Source organism: Kwoniella shandongensis, chromosome 11 (genome assembly GCF_008629635.2).
Source record: "Kwoniella shandongensis chromosome 11, complete sequence".
Lineage (NCBI taxonomy): Eukaryota > Fungi > Basidiomycota > Tremellomycetes > Tremellales > Cryptococcaceae > Kwoniella > Kwoniella shandongensis.
In genome coordinates this window covers 12,859-32,148 of record NC_089297.1, presented here as the reverse complement: position 1 = coordinate 32,148, position 19,290 = coordinate 12,859, and the positions used below count along the sequence as shown (strand labels likewise).

The 19,290-nt window shown below is 50.3% G+C and overlaps 7 protein-coding genes across 7 annotated transcripts; 3 read left to right on the top strand and 4 right to left on the bottom strand.

The window, feature by feature from the left end:
• Positions 1-463: 463 nt before the first annotated feature.
• CI109_105905 (uncharacterized protein) lies at positions 464-2,074 on the top strand (the record flags this gene model as incomplete). Its single annotated transcript, XM_032007785.1, has 6 exons — positions 464-601; positions 656-768; positions 838-1,087; positions 1,159-1,431; positions 1,497-1,629; positions 1,695-2,074. The coding sequence occupies 6 exons, from the start codon at positions 464-466 to the stop codon at positions 2,072-2,074; spliced, it is 1,287 nt and encodes a 428-aa protein (XP_031857953.1).
• Positions 2,075-2,371: 297 nt separating this feature from the next.
• On the bottom strand, positions 2,372-4,149 carry CI109_105904 (uncharacterized protein; the record flags this gene model as incomplete). Its single annotated transcript, XM_065967748.1, has 13 exons — positions 2,372-2,462; positions 2,522-2,723; positions 2,788-2,917; positions 2,984-3,031; positions 3,082-3,205; positions 3,261-3,288; positions 3,336-3,363; positions 3,440-3,445; positions 3,500-3,581; positions 3,625-3,704; positions 3,765-3,935; positions 3,997-4,099; positions 4,142-4,149. 13 exons carry the CDS (start codon positions 4,147-4,149, stop codon positions 2,372-2,374), a joined length of 1,101 nt encoding a protein of 366 aa, XP_065823820.1.
• A 770-nt stretch (positions 4,150-4,919) lies between these two features.
• CI109_105903 (uncharacterized protein) lies at positions 4,920-6,763 on the top strand (the record flags this gene model as incomplete). The annotated part of the gene is made up of 7 exons (XM_032007787.1): positions 4,920-5,101; positions 5,171-5,386; positions 5,447-5,586; positions 5,645-5,913; positions 5,976-6,090; positions 6,146-6,326; positions 6,391-6,763. 7 exons carry the CDS (start codon positions 4,920-4,922, stop codon positions 6,761-6,763), a joined length of 1,476 nt encoding a protein of 491 aa, XP_031857955.1.
• Positions 6,764-6,982: 219 nt separating this feature from the next.
• On the bottom strand, positions 6,983-8,491 carry CI109_105902 (uncharacterized protein; the record flags this gene model as incomplete). The annotated part of the gene is made up of 4 exons (XM_032007788.1): positions 6,983-7,324; positions 7,389-7,478; positions 7,562-7,705; positions 7,763-8,491. 4 exons carry the CDS (start codon positions 8,489-8,491, stop codon positions 6,983-6,985), a joined length of 1,305 nt encoding a protein of 434 aa, XP_031857956.1.
• A 660-nt stretch (positions 8,492-9,151) lies between these two features.
• CI109_105901 (uncharacterized protein) lies at positions 9,152-9,965 on the top strand (the record flags this gene model as incomplete). The annotated part of the gene is made up of 2 exons (XM_032007789.1): positions 9,152-9,160; positions 9,216-9,965. The coding sequence occupies 2 exons, from the start codon at positions 9,152-9,154 to the stop codon at positions 9,963-9,965; spliced, it is 759 nt and encodes a 252-aa protein (XP_031857957.1).
• A 223-nt stretch (positions 9,966-10,188) lies between these two features.
• On the bottom strand, positions 10,189-15,715 carry CI109_105900 (uncharacterized protein; the record flags this gene model as incomplete). The annotated part of the gene is made up of 20 exons (XM_032007790.1): positions 10,189-10,287; positions 10,340-10,421; positions 10,473-10,778; positions 10,826-11,057; positions 11,105-11,255; positions 11,307-11,387; positions 11,438-12,075; positions 12,132-12,444; positions 12,496-12,794; positions 12,844-13,332; positions 13,384-13,502; positions 13,552-13,607; positions 13,654-13,736; positions 13,785-13,945; positions 13,995-14,525; positions 14,639-14,800; positions 14,849-14,951; positions 15,001-15,083; positions 15,131-15,284; positions 15,337-15,715. The coding sequence occupies 20 exons, from the start codon at positions 15,713-15,715 to the stop codon at positions 10,189-10,191; spliced, it is 4,521 nt and encodes a 1,506-aa protein (XP_031857958.1).
• Positions 15,716-16,775: 1,060 nt separating this feature from the next.
• On the bottom strand, positions 16,776-19,033 carry CI109_105899 (uncharacterized protein; the record flags this gene model as incomplete). Its single annotated transcript, XM_065967747.1, has 16 exons — positions 16,776-16,881; positions 16,941-17,026; positions 17,074-17,087; positions 17,149-17,248; positions 17,300-17,412; positions 17,613-17,680; positions 17,728-17,931; positions 17,994-18,031; positions 18,084-18,208; positions 18,265-18,318; positions 18,369-18,379; positions 18,426-18,494; positions 18,545-18,615; positions 18,666-18,766; positions 18,818-18,853; positions 18,904-19,033. 16 exons carry the CDS (start codon positions 19,031-19,033, stop codon positions 16,776-16,778), a joined length of 1,326 nt encoding a protein of 441 aa, XP_065823819.1.
• Positions 19,034-19,290: the final 257 nt, after the last annotated feature.

Sequence of the window (19,290 nt, the reverse complement as noted above, 5' to 3'; positions counted from 1 at the left end):
TAACTTGTTCGTCTTCAAGGCGTTGCATTCTTGCATACGCAATGTGAAATCCGTGAAAGTGTCCACCTCGGGGATGCCGAGTACACAGAAGAAGCAAAGCGATATAATGGAAGAAATAGTTGCGATAGGGATTAGATGGGACTTTTGAAATTGCATAAAAAGCAAAGATTGACAAAGATGACGTGCGAAGAAAGCGCCATAAAGGAGTCAAGATCAGATTAGTCTAAATCACGTACGATAGATATCTTTACAAATACACACTTATCAAGTCCGAAGAGCAGAGTGAGGTATGCATAGCATGATCCGAAGAACAAGTCAGGATGGTCGGATTATCGCGACGCGAAGAACTATGAGAGATGTATAAACGAAAACCCTGTTGTGCATACGGCACACAATCAACGAACGCATCCCGTACTCGTACTGTACTTTGCTGATTTAGTGCCCCGCTCACACACAACACGCCATGTCAAGAGGTGATCTCAAAGTAGCCATTGTCGGTGCTGGTCCTGGTGGACTCGCTGCCATCATCAACTTTCTCCGCGTGTCCGGTATCGACCTCAGTGTCTTTGAAGGAGCGAGGGAATTGAAGGAGATTGGTGCCGTAAGTGGACAATATTGGTGCAGACTCGTTGTCGCTAATGTGGGTAATCACTAGGGTATCGGATTGAATCAGAACACTTGGAGACATCTTCAACTGCTCGGTGTCGCTGACAAGCTTGAAGAGTTTGCGAACCGAGGAGACGGCACCAAAATTGATGTAGAAAACAGGTGAGTTGTGCTGTCACTCTTAGACGGGGTGAACAAGCTTAACTTCCCTCAAATGCAATACGTGATCAGGAACGGAAACACCGGTCATCTCATCAGCCGACGATATCAAAGTGTTGATCCTGACACACCTGCAAGATCCCGAATCGAGCGATACAAATTACAAAATGCTCTCTTATCTGGTGTTCCCAAGGATTTGATACAGCTAAATAAGAAGTTGGTGGAGATCAAGGAGTCAGACGAGGGAGTCACTTTGTTCTTCAAAGATGGGACCGATGCGGGACCGTTTGATCTCGTCATTGGAGCTGATGGTATTCGATCGGTAAGCACAGAGCTCTAGGACAGGACTACTATATCATGAATCATGTGTCTGACTGAACATCCTTTATCTAGGTCACACGAAGCTATGCATTCCCAGATCACAAACTCAGCTACACGGGAAAGACTGCATACCGGATACTCATCCCTCAATCCGCCGTAGCTCACATTCCCGATATCCCCCAAGGCTCATGTTTCTGGCATACCAAGGCGACGCACGTCTACACCAATCCGCTCGACAATGGACTGTTCGAAATTGCGACTCGGGCCGTTATCCCTGATACGGACGGGACGAAGACCAGTTGGGGTCAGGAGGTGTCGAAAGAGGAGGTCGTCGGGCATTACTCTGTGAGTGAAGAAGTGGAGATCGTCACTTCACGGTAAAGCTCAAGCTGATGCCTGTGCGATGTTAGGGCTACTGCGAGACGATTCGAAAGGTGATAGACGCACCTGATAAGTGGCTCGAGTTTGCCATTTTTGGTGGTCCACGACTCGACTCTGTCATTCATAACGATCGTATTGCTTTGCTCGGTGATGCTTCACATCGTAAGTCGCGCGTACTACCAGTCAAACTGAGTCAGAGTAAGTTCAATCTGATGCTACATGTGTAGCCCTTTCCGGAGCATTCGGTGCTGGTGCCGCATTTGCATTCGAAGACGCCCATGTCCTCGCTCAATCGATCAGGCACGCCCTCGAGACCAACGGCAGCATCGCCCAAGCTCTTCGAGATTACGACCAAGTCCGAGCTCCCCACTACAAAGCGCTATACGAGATCCTCGATGTCAACGCGGGTACAGCAAAGGAGATTGAGCTGGCTCAACCGGAATTGAACGACGACGAGTTTGTCGAGGAGATTGTGGCCAAAGGTCTAGCGGGGAATACACAGTGGATCTATCAATATGATGTGACAAAGGTGTGGAAGGATTACTTGGCGAGTAGACTGGAAGACAAAGGGAGTATAGATCAAAGTTTAGTCATTCCCGACGCATAGACAAGTACCAAGAGGACTATTACAGTAGATGCATAGATGTGAATCCCCAAATCAGAGCAGCTCATCACTCCATGCAGTTCAGACTCGACCTGACGGAGGTAAAAGCGAAAGTTGTTCAAAGCACCACGCGTTCAACTACGCAAAGTAGGATAGATTGGAAGGTTTATTGAAATTCGATTGCATCTAACGGTAGCAAGCACTGATCAACTTTTCGCAACAACCTTGAATGGAAAAGTGTGCATGGTTTGTCCTGTACACAATCTAGACGGGAAGAAATAGACTACTGAGACGACGCAATTAAAACGGCTTCTCTGCCATTGCGCAGATTCGGATCATGTGTCGTCGTTCGTCTCCAAAGTCATGAACAGGGGTGTGACCCACCACACGGCTGCGATGCAAGATGGAGAGTCAACGCAAGTTCCCCAAGAAACGTGGCTTTGCACTTACTTGTCCCACACAACGACGGTTCCGGGCTCATAGCTGACTCTCGCTTGAATATCACCGCTCCTCTGAAGGACGTCATTCAAGAACCGCAAGACGGATTCCGATTCCTGTTGCTTGTATCCATGAATTCGTCTTGGCATACCATTGCCTTCACCAGCGCCGATTGCTGCGAGGATCTTTGCCCCTGTCGCAGGGTGCGTTCTCACTAAGCACAACACAACCTGTCAACTTTGATTATGCGGATGTGGTCGTGGGTCAACGCGACTCACCAAGAGGGTGCAATTGCTTTGAAGGGTTGAATCGAGCAGGCTTGCCTTGAGATCGGGCGTACTCGATCATACCAGTGTTGTCGTGGACAATCTTCAAGCCTTCCAAGCGTTTCTTGTATTCGTCCGAGAGCTAGGATAGGTCGTAATTAGATTAGTGATAATGTAGAAACGGACGAGAACATAGTTTGTAACGCACAAGGTTGTATGCCTCTGTCGCAGAAACGAAAAGTGTATCACCGCCAGACTGCAAATACAGATTAGCCCATCACCCTCAAACTCTTCCCATAGACGTACCTTGGGAAGTTCAAGAGCGTAGAAAAAGGTGATTCCAGGTGGTTGGATCTCAGCAGTGTGATCAGCGTGCCAAACGACAGAGCTGATTGATTCAGCCTCTGCGGGTTTGATTGCGCTCGCTCGGCTATTCAAACACTGTCAGTCGAATGCGATGACCGAATCGAAACGGGAATACTGACGGCCCGGTAGCAGCGGGATCCTTGTAGACTACGTGCATCTTGACTTTGTCAGCGGTATTTCCAGATGTGACAAACTCACTTCTGGAAGACCAGCAGGAGTGGGCTGAGTCGAGGAATTAAAATCAGCATCGTTCGTAGGGAGAAGCTACAGTATTACAGTATGTTATGCAAAAGCTTACCATGGTCTACCAAGAGAAGTCAGCGATTCATACTTCTTACTGATGTACGCGGCTACTCACCGGGTGGATGTGGAGTCGTCCATAATGTCGGACAGTCTCCAATTGTCTTTCAGCACCAATATCCTTGAAATCTTGATCTCGACTGAAAGACCGGTGTTAGCAATAACTTGCAGCTTGCGACTTACAAAACGAGAACACCTCGTTCGGCCGCGAGAAGAGCGAGATCGTCGAGACCTTCCTTGCTCAATTGTGAGATTTGCACGCCCTGCGCAGAATATGCTACTCAGCACTGGCCTTCACGTCTGACTTTGGAACAGGTACTCACACGGATTTCTTCACCCAATCGAGGGGTGATTTGACGATGTGTAGATCCGGAGACGAACAAATGTCGCTTGTCGGGTGTACCTCGAGTTCCAGCATCGACGAAGGGGACCTCCTCCCAGTCGGGAAAGGTCTGATGCTCGATCACCGGAAGGTATTGCGGGTATGCAGGTTGCTACGCATCGTCCACAAGCTCAATTCCCCCGTTGTTGTGTCTAATGCAATCCGCCACTTACCTCTCCGCCCTTCAACACCAACCGACCCGGTGTGTTGTCGCCCTTCGTAGCGCTAGCAATTTGAGTCTTGGTTTCTGACATGTCGATGACTTGCGGTTGGTACCTTTGAACTTAGACGGAGCAAGTTTACGAAATTGTTCGATACATGATCATTCCTGCTGGTTATGGGTCCCTCCATTTGTGGTGATAGCTCCCCTTACTATTCTGGTGTGCGTCGTATCTCGTCAAGCCCGAAATGCTGGTGTAAAACGTTCGGACTTGATATCTGTGACGTTGGCAATGTGGCTTAGATTGCGTGTTTTTCAATCGGGATTGCGACATCATCACTTGATTTAGAATTGGCAGTTTAGACATAATTTGATCATCCTTCCAGCTTCGGCCTGCTCTTCTGGACTATGCATAGCCTCGTACCTGAGAAGGGTGATCGACTAGTTATGTCTATTTGCCAATGCATGATCCATAGTCCGGCTGTGTCGGACTTGACGGTAGGGAAAGATTAAGCACTTTCCCTGCAAATACCGGGTTTCGGTTCACCGAACGATCAGGTAGGCTTATCAACCCCCTGGACCACATCGCAGCGTAGCATGACGCTCAACCCGACAAAGTCCAAACTCAACAATACATTAGTTTGTTGCGATTGAGAGTGAATGCAAGCAGCATTGCGCCATACTTCGGCACAACGAGATTGATAATATGATAATATCTGTTCGTGCGATGATGTTATCTCATGGCCCTAGTCGTTGGCAAGGAGATTCAACGATACGCGATCCTTTGAAATGCATTCTGTTCAAGTGTCTGTTGAGAAGCCGAAATCCTGACCCATAGATAATGCTCGTCAGCCAGCGGGTGTTTTATTGGCCCGTTTTAGTTGACAAAGTGGCACCAACTCTTGCATAAGATCTGTTCTCCACTCCGCATACGATATGACAGATAGACAACCGGCAGAGGTCGAGATCGTCAAGCAAATCGACGAGAACCTGTCGTCACCAACGCCGCTGGAATATGGTATCGACGAAAAAAATGACTATGATCAGGCTTATCTCGCTGCTCCGAAATCGACCAGATTTTACCGAGGTGTGCTCTTCCAAATGATCCTTTTCGGAACGTACGTCAGCTGGCCTTGGACAGCGTTGACACAATCTACCGAACCATGCTGACTAGCTATCCTTGTCAGACTGTCTTTTGTTGGACCTTCGCTCAACGATGCCATCTCCAACTTGGGTGGCGGTGGATTGAAAGATCCCGATCTTGCCAACTTGGCTCAAGCGCTTAGTTCCACTTGTACCTGTCTCGTGGCGCTTTTCGGCGGTCCCATCATCAATAAGATTGGTATAAAGTACGCCTGTACAATCTCTGGTTTCTCCTTCTTCCTCACGGGTAGCGGCTTTTAGTGAGTACAGCGCTGCACAGGCATCAAGGCGGAAGTGGTGCTGATACTATGTGACGACAGCGTCAACATCAAATACGGCGTTCAATGGTATCTGCTTCTTGCGAAAATCGTCATCGGTGTCACCAACGGTTTCGTCTACGTCGCGGAGAGTACCGCTATGCTCACATACCCTCGCGCTCACGAGCGAGGAAAGTATATCGGTGAGTACGGCAGGTGAAACATGTACAAAGTTAGCTGAGATGGGCAGCGGGTGGATAGGTATCTGGTCTGCTATGCGGAATTCGGGTGGTATTCTCGGTGGTGCAATTAGTGTCGGAACCAACTACAAGTCGAGCGGCGCCGGTGCCGTCAGTCGAGCGACTTACCTCATCTTCCTCGGATTTGAATGTAGCGGACCTATCTGGGCGTTTTTGTTGACACCTACTCGAAAAGTCAGACGATCAGATGGTCAACGAGTACCTCAATCAAAAGATATCAGTTGGAAGAAAGAGCTTCTAGCGCTGTGGGGACATTTTCAACACAAGAGGGTGAGTCTTTGCGTGTGTCACGGATCGAGAGGTGTATGCTGATGAACCGAGAACACCACTAGACTTGGATCGTTGCCCTTCCTTCATTCTACTCGTTCTTCTTTCTGGGCACTTTTAGCACTTATCTCGCCACTCACTTCTCCGTCCGGGCTCGTGCTCTATCATCGTTGATCTCCAGTAGGTGTTTGGTATTGGAGGAATAGATACACCCATACTGATGTTCTCCCAACAGCGGTGGGAGCTGTCGGTCTTGCTCTGCTGTATGGTCGATATCTTGACAGCAGACGATTCTCCCGACACGCTCGTGTATGGTGGGGAATGGGCATCGTCCTTGTCCCACAAGTGGCCGCGTTCATCTGGATTGGTATCGAGTGGCACAAATACCCCAACAAGGTAGCCCTCGACTATAAATTGTAAGTCATGAACAATACTTTCCTTGCTATCTTCGACGCTCATGTTGTGTTTTATGCGGTATAGGGAACCTGGACCTTGGGCGAGAGCATACTTCCCTTACCTGATCATGTTCATCGCCGGATTCTGCTTCCAGATCTACCTCTATTGGATCCTTGCAGCCTTCTCCAATGACCTCAAAGCCGCTTCTCGAGTCGGTGGTACTTTCCGAGCGTTTGAGACGGCTGGTCAAGCCACAGCTTTCGGATTAGTGTCCAAATCATATCGAGCTCAGAAGACACTCTATTTCAACGCCGCGTTAATGGTCCCCGCTTTCATCTTTCTACTCTGGCTGGTGAAGCTCATGCCAGAGGAGCCTTCAGAGGTCGATGATTTGTTGGTGGGAACGAAAGTTGGCGAGGAGGAGAGGGAAATTGAGGAGAAGGATGTCAAAGAGTAGAAGAGTGATAGATTTACAACGGTCATGTGAAGATGCTGCTTCGTAAGTGCTGGGGAATTGTCAGATCAACGTGGGTAGGTAGATGCTCCTACAACTTGAATTGGGTGTTCAGATTATGCATTGTCTTGAAATAAAGTCGTGTCGACCATGTGAAGCGGGATAATCTCTATCTGACCAAAACGAAAGTAGGTAGGCGTGGGGCTGGGAGAACGAGTCCTCCTACGCCCCTATGGCAGGATCCGCAAACCTCTCAAACCACTTTGGTGGTTTCCACATCTTCCCCTTGATATTCTTCTTCCACTCCTTCTCCCATCCTTCCGGGAATTTGAAGAACCAAGAATGTCGAGCAACATCCCCTTTCACGAACCAAACATCCTTGTCACCCATACGTCGAACAAAGTCGTAGCGGACAAGGTCGGTACGTGGATCGGGAGAAAGAGGAGATGAGGTCCAGCCCCATGGTGGAGGTCGGTGTGGATCACAATAGTCAGGCAAGAGTTCGACATTGGAGGAGTCGTGAGAGGATTGTCGACGGCATTGCGGTCCGGAAGGGAGGTCGAACTGAACATTACAGTATTAGCAATGTCTCGGTCGAGGTGTGTAGAGACCCATTGACAAAACTCACCATGATCTCGCCTGTCAACACATCATCGTCATACGACCATTCAATATCTCCTCGGGGCATCTTGGCGATACCAGCAGCCATGGTTTTCACCTGGGAATAAGGTAGAGGTAAGCTACAACGTATCTTGACGACCGGACTCTCTTAAGTCTCCATCGTGGTATCCCGGCACTCACCACGCCCCAGCTGAAGCCCGTGACCATGCCTGTGAAGTGGTGTTGGTATGGCGGCCATCGGTTCAATGACGTTCCGAGGTAGTGAGGGATGTGCGGGTCGAGCGTGATTAGAGTGTCTAGGAAGGTAGGAAGGTTGAGAACAGACTAGAAGGTGAAGTGTCAGCGAGACTTTGCTAAAGACTTGATGACAATACCACTCACATCATCGTCCACCTTGAACAACCACCATGAATCCCTTCCACCATCTTCACCGTCTCCTACCGCTCGGATCCAGTCCAAGATCTTTCCCTCTCTCAGATTCTCGCCGTGATACAAGTTGAGTCGGAACATGTCGCCATACATCTCCTGTTCCTCTGTCAACGATGCCTCCATCTCCTCATCGACGCTCCAATCTTCCTTGTAAGCATGGCCGACGACAAACTTGACTTCGATAAGATGTCGATAAGCAGGTGGGATTTGGAAGATGGGTGATAGTCGGCGGATTAGATGTCGTTTTTCCTGAGCTTTGGGCTTGACCGTGGAGAAGATGTGGATCTTGATGAGGGAGGGACTGATGAGTCCTCTTTGGTCGTGAGGGTGTCTGGGTGGTGTGATGGATGATAGGGAACGATTGTAGACCGGTTCTGACAGCTCTGGTATCCTCCAATGTCCCATCCAAGGCGCATCATGTATCTCCTGAATCCACCTTGGGGGTCCTTCCACCGGTCCCCAATTTCCATATGGCATGATGTGGATCATAGCGGGATGAAGCACTATTCCATAGTTCCAATACCATCGACCAAAGTCTCCATGTTCAACACGCCAGAGAGCAAAGTAGAGGATTGCGATGAGGAGGACGACGAAGGACAATATGGAAGTTTTGGGATTTTGCACGAGTCGACGTCGAAGAGCGGCCAATGGCAGTCGTATGTTTTTGACATTGCCAAGCATGCTGAAAGCTGGTTGGGACGGGAATGGTCTGTCCTAACCCCGAATCGTGTACGTCGTAAGGGTCATTAACCGAGTCGTGAGGGTGGTTTGTTGGGGTAATGAACGAAGAAAGAGTAGAATCTGATTGAACATGGAGGGACGTGTTTTGGTTGGATGTGGTGTGGTCCGGTGTGGTGCGGTGCGGCGCTTCAATTGCGGGTCTGACCGAGGTAACTGTACTATTCTTGGCATGTTTGTTGTGCACAAGGTATCTCTTATTGTTCTTTAATTAAGAGCTAGTCACGATACAACAGATGCATCATTTTGTTTTGTTTCTACCTGTATGCTCGTTATCTATCCACCCCCGCAATCACTGATTCAAAAACCGTAGTCGTCAACGATGAGATACCCCGCAGATAAAACCCAATTCTTCCTCCGGAGAGTCGCGATCCTTGTTCCTTCCCGCAGCGCAATTAAGATAACTAGGACGACTCTCACAAGCGAGAGAGAAATTTTAAGCATATAACGTTACTTTGTACTTTGTACTTTGATGATGTAACATCCAAAGCGGAGTCGATGGGTTTGTCCGTTCAACGCGTCATTCGCCTTCATCGTTATGACTGGTTATATTAAATCTCTCAACTCTTCTTCAACTTAATCGTATAATCTAATCCGTTTATCATGCCTCCTGTGAGTGCAATGTCAACTCCTATGCTATACATGCACGCACGCTCACACGCCTTAGATCAGTACCATCCTGTTCGACTGCGACAACACGCTCGTCCTGTCTGAACCCCTCGCATTTGCAGCTTGTGCCGAGTTATCCAACGCCATCATCGCTGCATATGCACCGAACATCACTCACCGATATGCCGGACCGGAACTACAACGCGAGTTTGTCGGTCGAAACTTTCGAGGTCTGATCGCTGCTTTGGAAGTCAAACACGGCTTCACAGTGCCCACGGAGGATCTCGATGGATGGGTTGGAAAGGAGTTGGGCACAACAATCGGCAAGATCAAGGCTGCCGCGGTACCTTGTGAAGGAGTGATGCCTGTTCTGGAGTCATTGAGGGAGGAAAACATGTACAATCTCGCCATTGTCAGTTCAAGCGCTCTTCCTCGAGTTCTCGCTTCCATCGAAACTACCCATCAAGACGTCTACTTCCCCCCATCAAAAGTCTTCTCCGCCGCATCCATGGTTCCTCCAACATCCAAACCTGATCCCGCCGTCTATCTCTACGCGTGTCAACAACTCGGCGTCGACCCCAGCAACAGTGTCGCGATCGAGGATAGCAAGTCAGGCGCGACAGCGGCGAATCGAGCTGGTATCCCCTTGATTGGGTATGTGGGGCCTTATTACGAAGATGGACAGGAAGAGGTTGATCGGATGGTACGCTTGTTGACGGAGGAGTGCGGAGCGATCGTGATCATGCATCACTGGAAGGATTTCCGAGAGTGTCTGGCGGTGGTTGAGGGCAAGCAGCAGGGGTTGTAACAAGCAGCAATGTATGTACAATCTTGTCAAACCATATGATACCACACAATCTACTCGTTCGTTCCTTTGTCACCTCCGCCTGTCAAATGTCTGGCGCATTCTCACGTCAAAACGGAAATACTGTTCATCTAATATGGGTATAGAGTCATTGTACTACAAAGACTGATTATATACGGGTCGATGCTTAAGTGTCCATGCATTTTGGAGGTAAACCTCGTTCAGTTTACTGAGATACCTTGCCAGTCTCTCGGGACTTTTCACGAGACACGGCCGTGAGATCCGCTCGCTCTGAAGTAGATTTCTCCTTGCCAGCTTTCTTAGGCTACAAAGGGGAGTCAGCGAGAATCACCTAAGACAACTGAGATGGGACTTACCACTCGGACAAGCCAGTAGAAACCGATAGCGGCGATGACATTGACGATGATGTACACCCACATGAGACCGAAGTTTCTCCATCTGCAAACGGTCAGCTCATTTCCAGGAACAGACCAAAGAACAATTGCTCACCGATGCGAGTACTTGATGTTGAAGTTCGCGAGGAAGGTATTGGTACTGTCGATCGAGCAGAATTCACAATTGCTAGTCGCGTTGTCATCTGTCAAGTATCCTCCAGCCAGACTGATGTACTGGGTAAGGTACGCTCGACACGTTTGACCGCTTGGAGGGTCGAAATGAAGCAATTCGGTATTGGAGCAGACCACCTTGGTATCGGCGACAGCAACTGCCAAGAGACCTTCCACGAGGTAGGTGAACGGAGAGACTCGGTACATGAACTTCCAGAACCCGGGGAGGGAGTTGTAGACGACCAGAACACTGCGATGCTGTCAGCGCTAGCGCCAGATCAGGACAAATCCACGTACCCGTTGAAGATGAGACACAGTGAGAACATGAGTTGAGCGATATTTCCCGCAGTCTCGGCCAAGTCCATACCAGCGACGATAGCAGTGGCGAACGTCGAGGTGAAGAGGAAGAAAGTCTGCATGTACAGCCACATGAGAGCGCCTCGGACGTTGACAGTGTGGGTGGGGACTGCGTTGCGGTAGTAGCCGATGGGGTAGTACCAGCAGAAGAAGTACAGCGTTCCAACGAGGACTGGGGGCAGGTTAGCGGTTGTCACTGAAAGGGGACAATTGACTCACTCGACCAGGGAATCTCCACGACAATGTTGCTCAGGATAAACACCTTCCAGTCGTATGTCTTGGATGGTCGCTCTCTCGACTCGTACAAGCTTCGTTGGACGACAAAGTTGGGCATGATTTGTTGGACGAGTTGACCGAAGATCAAGAAGGACTGCGGGGGGTTGTCAGCGAAACACATGGTTCATTGCCGAGTTGCACTCACCATGAAAGCCGAGAATAGCTGACTTTGCAGACCAAGCTGGGATGTGTCGGCTTTGAAGAAGGAGAAACCGATGAAGAGGGACTGGAACGATTGTCAGCGATGACTCAAGCGCAGGCAGTGAGTATACTTACCGAAGCGACAGCGAGGAAGAACTTGGAGTAGATGTACGATGGTGTTCGCCAGTACTGCTCGAACACTCGCTTCAACACGACGACAAACTGAGTGCCGAAACCCGCAGCGAACTCCGAGTATGCCGCCTTGTCTGCCTTTGTCATTCCAGTCGTCTCCTTGGCCGGAGGTCTCTCTTGCTTCAACCGGTCGAGCTCTTTGTGCACAAGGGTCCTTTCATGACTGTCGAGCCATTGTTGATGCCAATCGACGTTTGTGTGACTACCAGGAGCTGCACCGATAGCAGCGAGCATCCATTCGGCGGGGTTCTCGCCGGGAGGGGGCGCTGTCGCACCGTTTCTGACAAAGTAATCGATCAAGATGTGCGACTCCTTGCCGACTTCGCCAAAGTAGACGGTTTTACCGCCCTTGGCGAGGAACAAGAGGCGGTCAAAGTTCTCGAAGAGGATGGCTGAGGGCTGGTGGATGGTGCAGAGAATGGCTTGGCCGTTTTCGGTGAGCTTGCGGAGGAGTTGAAGAATGTTCCAAGAGGTTTGCGAGTCGAGACCAGAGGTGGGTTCGTCGAGGAAGAGCAAGAGTTCGGGTTTGGCGACGAGTTCGACACCGATCGTGAGTCGCTTACGCTGCTCGACGTTGAGACCTGTAGAAGAAAGGGTGAGCGTGGTGCTTGACGTTCGGAATATATTCCTGACCCACCTGTACCCGGCACACCAACGACTGCATCCGCATACCCGTCCATCTCCAACAACTTGAGCACCTCTTCGACGTATCGGAACTTTTCATCCTTGCTGACTTGTTTGGGCTGTCGGAGGAGAGCACTAAATCTGAGGGCTTCACGGACGGTGCTGGTCTGGAGGTGAATGTCTTGTTGTTGGACGTAACCGGTCTTTCTCTGGAATGACACGTCTCGTTGATGCCCGTCGACCAGCATTTCACCAGTGACAACACCCATCGTGACACGAGTGGCCAGAACGTCGAGCAGTGTGGTTTTACCCGCTCCAGACACGCCCTAAGCTGACGTCAGTGCTTGTTACATGTTAAACAGCGCAGAGCAACTCACCATGAGCGCGGTGAGAGTTCCGGGCTTGACCCAACCATCAACATGATCCAAGATACGCCTAGTTTCCTTCTTGATCTTGATGTCGTAGACGACGTCTCGCCAAGAGAAGATACTGGTTTGCCTTTGGATGATCGCAGTGCTTGCGCCGCCGGACGATTCCGAGCCGTTGGATGGTTTGACCTTTTCATTCGAATCGTTTGACTCGGAGTCACCCTTCTTTGACGAGCGGAGGGCTTTGGGGATCTGGCCCTTGGGGTAGACGAGGATTTCTCCCTTGGACTGCTTCTCCGTGATGACCTCTGCGAGGGAGTTAGCATTGACCGATGATCACGTCAATTGATTACTCACCGGTAGCACCAATATACGTCGCAAAAAAGAAGAACATGAAGGCGAGAAGGATACCAAAGTTTCTCCATTTGTTACTATGGGAATATGCGAAGGAAAGCGAGAGGTACGTGTCACCGTTGACCGAGTTTGATCCAGCCGTTGCACCAACGACGCTACAGATACGGTTGGCAGCTCCCACATTGGCGTATGCCGGGAACGCAGCTGGCGGGACATAAGTCGAACAGCTGAAGTCTCTGCCGTGGAACTCGTTGACCATAAGGGATTCGAAAGCGTAGGCGATCGGATCGATGTAGTTGATCCATCGTGACCAGCCTCGCATCTTGGTGACAGGGATGGCGAAACCAGTGTACACGACGAGACCGATCATGATGGCAGAGGCGGGAGTCATGGCGGCGACGAATTGACGAGAGACTGAACCGATTGTACGGAAGATCATCGACATGGTGAGGGTAGCGAAGAAGTTGATCATGAGGTAGAAGAAGAATGGTCCTGGGGAGGGTGGGTTAGTGGGCGTCAGGGCACCTCAAGCAGACAACTCACCTGGTTCACGTCGAAGATTCGTCATAAAGTAAAGGATCAGGTTGAAGAAGATACAGTTGAGGACTTTGTAAGGCATGTCGACGAGCATAGAAGCGAAGGCTTCGGCAGAGGGATGGTAGCTACGGGCCGAGTCAGCGTTGAACATTGGGTGGTCTCGTGTCCACTCACAAAGCGTAACGGGCGTGCTTCTCCACGATCGGACGTTGAGCATACAGAGTGAGAATCTGAAAGAGGTCAGCGCGTGACAGCGGTGATTTAGGCCGCACTCACTTCCAAGGCAGCACCGAAAGCATTGAGCAATACCGCGAAGAACAACAAAGATCCTCGTTGGTAGAAACTGTCCGTTGTAGGTTCTGTAACACATGTCAGATGTGAGTTGTGAGTAGCAACAAAACACTCACGAAGATTGTAGAAGACAGAACTGATGATCAGACCCATGACAAAGTTACCGAACAGCTGTGTGAGGGTCAAACTCGGATCGGCGCGTAATCGCCAGAATCCTCGAGCGACACAGAGCTTGATCTGTTGACCGTAGGATAGTGTGTAGGGGGAAGTAGCGCGGCTACGGACGTGGGTTAGCATGGCCTGGCGCTATTGGAGGAAACACTCACGTTCGTTTTGATTGTTGAGCTCGTCTCGACACTAAGAACTCTTCGTATCTCTCGCCTCCGACTGGATGTCGCTCGTTGAACGATGCGATCTCCCTCCTCAGCTTGGCGTACGCCTCACTCTCCTTCCATCTCTGCACAAACTCCTTGGGCGTGTTGGGGACTCGATGTTCGAATCCGGGCCTTGCTTTACGCTCCGAAGCACTGGTCAAACTGGTCAAGAAGTCCGGAGTGGTCTGTTGAAGCGGACAATCGAAACCCATCTCCACGAAGAATGGTTTAGCTTCATCCGCCTTGCCGAAGAAGATCTGCTCGCCCTCGTAAAGCACGGACACCTTGTCGAAGAGGTCGTATGCGGATTGGGGAGATTGGTAAATAGCAACGACGGCGGTGGTGCCGAGGTATTCTGCCTGCATTCGGAGGGTTTTACAGAACTCGATGGCGTTGGCGGAGTCGAGACCTCGAGTGGAATTGTCCCAGCATTGGAGAGGGGCACCGGCGAGAGCGGCTTCGGAGATGGATACACGCTTTCGTCTGTGGGGGGGGGGCGGAAGTGGTGAGAGGAGATGGGTTGTGATGGAGAGCAGGTAAGAGGAAGGCGAGGAGGCAATTAGCATTGTGTCAACTTTATGGCCATGCCCACTCACTCTCCACCAGAGACACCTCGGATGTAATCGTTTCCTACTTTGGTGTTGATGGTGTGGCCGATACCGAACACCGACATGATGACATCTCTGTAGTGCGTAGCGAACTCGATCCTACTCAAGCCTCCGGGGGGGTTCCTCGGTGCACGAGCCTCGGCAGCGAATCTGAAGACTGTCAGTACGCGCCAGGTGTTTAAGCAAAGACCAACTCACTGAAGTGTTTCGCCGACAGTCATACCGGGGAAGTGAACGTCCACCTCGGCGGTGTAGATTGCCTCTCCACGGAACTGACTGTGCATTTGTTTCGGCGTGATACCTGTTGGCGTGTCAGGCTTGCGTTAAAATCATGAAATACATTTACTCACCTCGATAGTTGATCTCCGCCTCGTCGTTCAAGAATATACCGTTCATCTCTCCAGCGATGGTCTTGAGCAGAGTTGTGCAACCACTATGCAAGGGTCAGCTTGTGACCACTTGCATGATTGGCGGACTCACCTTCCAGGAGGACCAAGCACCACTAGCATCTCTCCAGACTCTAGTACACCATCCATATCGTTGAGAATGTGGACTTTGCGTTTTCGGTTGCTGATCAGATCACGAGTGGAACTGAGAAGGGATAGACCGATGTTGCTGACTGTCTTTTGGTAGTCTACAGAGTTGTCAGCGTTGATTTGGTATGCAGAAAAGCACGTCGCACTCACCTGCATCCGAACCAAAACCGTGCACGCTCATACCAGTAAACGAGATACCCGCAGTCCTCCTCGGCGACGACTCCTGACTCAACCTGCTCATCTCCTTGACCCATTTCCTCGCGTTGAAGTTGTCGGAGAACGGATCGAGATCGCTGTCCTTGTTGTAGTTGAAGATATCGTGCGATTGTCCCCCATGCACGGAGACACGAGACATTTGTCGTGCGAGGTCTGCGATCTCATGGTCGCGCTGTTGTCGAGTGGTGGGAGCGGGGTCGGGTTTCTCTGAATGGTTTGAATGATCGGCGGGAGCGGAAGTGACCCTCGACAGGACACGACCCAGCTCTGGAGCTTCCTGTGCAAAGTTGTAGTCCCCAATACCGACTGACATTGTCGATGATGTGTGATGGGGTGTATGCAAGGTTGGAATGAAGAAATGAAAGATGAATGGAGATGAAGAAGGGGAGTTGTATAAGTCTATCACGTTGCACTGATCGTTCCATTAATTGTTGTTATTATTCGGGCAGACGGGCCAAGACAGCGTTGTTTTCCCTGAACACCACTCACTCTCTGAGCGATGCCCGTCTCCGTTTTATTTTAACTACTGCTCCGTTGGAAAGGAGGTGTGGGATCTATTCTGGCAGTGACAAGAAAAGGCCGCCGGGCGATGCTGTCGTATGCAACGCAGTCATCGCAGCAAGCAACAGTGTCTGAAACGTTGCCAGAGTCACAGGCATCCTCACTGAATACACCAACGCGACACACACATTGAAACAATGCGAGATCCTTACCATCTGTCGTCCTGTTCATCTCGCGTCTCGCTTCTGCCTACTTCCCAGATCTCCTCCACGGGTGCCCCACAAGCAGCTGTCAAAATTGCCGCAAACACTGCTCATCCCCCATTTGGCAGCGCGCGTTCACTTCGCTCGCCGTACATGTCAATTATCCACGAGCGGTGTTCTGCATAGCTGGCATTCACAGACCCCCGGAAACCCAGGTCTTGCACATGCTCGACCTTTACGCAAAGCCGCCACCCAAATGACGGTGATATCTTTAGCCGCTACGACATAAATATAGTACCCCCTGTATTAGCACCGGTCACCACATAGGTCCCGATTGAGATCACGTCACATTGTTCCGTCGGAAATGATCGATTCCAGCGTTATTTCGTGTATGGCGGCCGCTGACATGTACTGTAGTTTTCGGTTTCACGGCCATTCAATCCAGCTTCAAGGGTGGATCCATATATAACGCAGTAGACATCCGGGCAGACGGCATATACAGCTTGACGTTGCTTTGGACCGCTGCGAATGCAATCCCTGCACTATTGTACATGTGAGCTTCGGCTACAAGGGGAATGCATGTATATCTACGCACAACTGTGCCTGAATCAAATAAGAACGATTCTAAAGAGCAGAACGTGCGCCCTTGACCTGAATGCATGTCACCTTCTACACTGTACTTAGACGCTGAACGCGATCAACGGTCGTTTCCTTGGAGTCTTCATCGTACGACTGGCTGTCTGGCGTAAGGGTCTCATCTTCTTGCGTGAAAGGACTATTTCGTCCGGTATCAGCCATTCGCCCATACAATTGCGAGATAAAATGGCAACTCACGACGGCCGCTTTCTCAGGAACACGCCAATATAGACGATCATGGCTATGGCAACGAGCCAGAATCCAAGACTTATTTGATATCCGTACTGTGACAGCTTAGCGAGGAACTTACGCCCATGTGGTAGAAACTCACCTTGTAATGCGGAGCTTGCTTCGAAGGGTACATGACGACTATACATTAGCTTCACCCACGTTGTAACAAACTCACAAGGCAGGGCAGCGTTGAGGACATAAGCGAACGTGTTGAGAATCGCAACGATCAGGATTCGCGCCTCCGCATCTCCTCCTGCTACCTCGGACACCCATGTCTGAAGCAGCCCTTTTAGCATTGGCAAAGTAGTTCGAACGACTCTACTCACAAGGATGAGAGCAGATCCACCGATTGTTGCGAATATTAGAATGTGGCCGGCGAAGTGAAGTCCAAAGGACACGTTCCAGATAGTCAGAACGATAGAGCCGAATACACCGAACACTGACGTCAGCCGTGAATTGTCAAACCCATGACTCACATCCTGATACTACGATCAACGGCCATCTCGTGTCGAACGCGTCAGACAGACCGGCCCAAAGGATTGCGGTGACAATTTCCAGGGCGTAACCACCGGTAGGGATCAAATTGACCTTGACAGTAGCTGACAAGATTAGTGCTGCTCGTCAATACCTGTCACTCACAGAATCTCTTTGTCGATTTCAGCCAAAGACTGAAGAATCCAATTGCTTGACCGTTGATCACCCATAAGCTGTATTTTGTCAGCTGGATGATTTTCCACCTTGAGCCTGTACTCACCCGTAGGGCAGGATGAAAGCATACAACGGCCAAGTCGTGAAGACTTTGACTAATGTACGTTTGGACAGTCCACGAGCAGGTGCACGACCAACTCTTGCCATACGCAGTTTCGCCAAGGCAATGTCGGACGATGAGAGCCATCTAGCACGAGTGTTGGCGGGTGAGTCTGGTATACAGAAGTATCCCAAGAGGCCCACGGGTATGCTATCAAGGCGTGCTCGATCAGCCAAGGGCGCAATATCGGTTTTTATCGTGGCTCCACTCACGTGATTGCTCCGTTCACGATAAAACCCCATTTCCAACCCTGTGATCGCGATCAACACACTGCACAAGTTGACCTCTTCAGCATGACTCACCGGAAGACCGTGCGTTCCGTTCAATCCAGCAAACACAGCCGCTTGAAGATAGCCGGCCCACATGGCTCCTAACGCAGACGCGGATTGCAGGATTGCGACCCGTTTGCCCAGCTCTTTAGGCGTATCTAATGAAGCGTTAGACTTGAGCTGGATTCTAGCCAAGCTAGGAACGTAAACCTACACCACGCAGCCATGACAGCGATCAATCCAGGGTACGACGACGCCTCGAAGAGACCTATTCAGCTCAATCAGTTTCGCAACTCAAACCTCCGATGCAAGATGTACCTATCAAGAACCTATTTCCTCGTCAGCCGGGCCCGCGCCGTAGTACCTTTGACTCACCGCATGGCATAAATAGTATGGACCGATTTCGCCGCTGCCATGCAGAGCACAAAGACTCCCCACACCATCCTGATTAAGATCAGCTCTGCACTGTGCTGTTATTCACGCTTACTACTCACTCCACACTTCCCAGAAAGTAGCTGGGTCGGATATAGGTAAGCAGAAGCTGAGTCGGGATCGTGCCTAGAATCTGTAGTTTACGTTCAGCTGTCTGATGCATGCATACATTGTATCACTTACGTATCCGATGGAGAAGATCGTTCCCATCCATGTCAACTCGTTGCCATACAGGCTGAGGTTCTCTTGCATGCCCGATACATAGGCATACGTATAGTTGGACTCTGAACCGGTTGTAGTTAGTTTGACCGTCGAAACGAGTACGTCTCACTCACGGTCTAAGAACTTCAGAGTGTAGCTCAGGGTAACATCTACGCAATGTGTCAGTACAATCTCGACGAATACCCAACTAGCCACTCACATGTCATGAAAATGACATCCAGCTTTATGCGGAGCTTCCGGTCGCGTCGTCGCTCATCTTCACTGATATCCGAGATATAAGATCCAAGGATCTGCGGGGGAGGTACTGGACCCGTTACGCCTTCTGCCATTGCGAGTCGATGGTTCTGCTTGATCGTGACACATACTCGTATCCATACCTCGCGACCAATCCTTATATCTCTTTGCATCTTGAACAACACACCGTTGCACACTCCGGGATGTCATATCGCGTTCTCTGTCGTGATAATTGATAATATTACGACCGATCGGGTTGGCGACATTCTTTGACCCGAATTCCGCAATCTTTCGGGATCTTTGAGCACGTCATTGCAAGCTAATCCCTCGGGATTGATGGTGGGTGATCGGA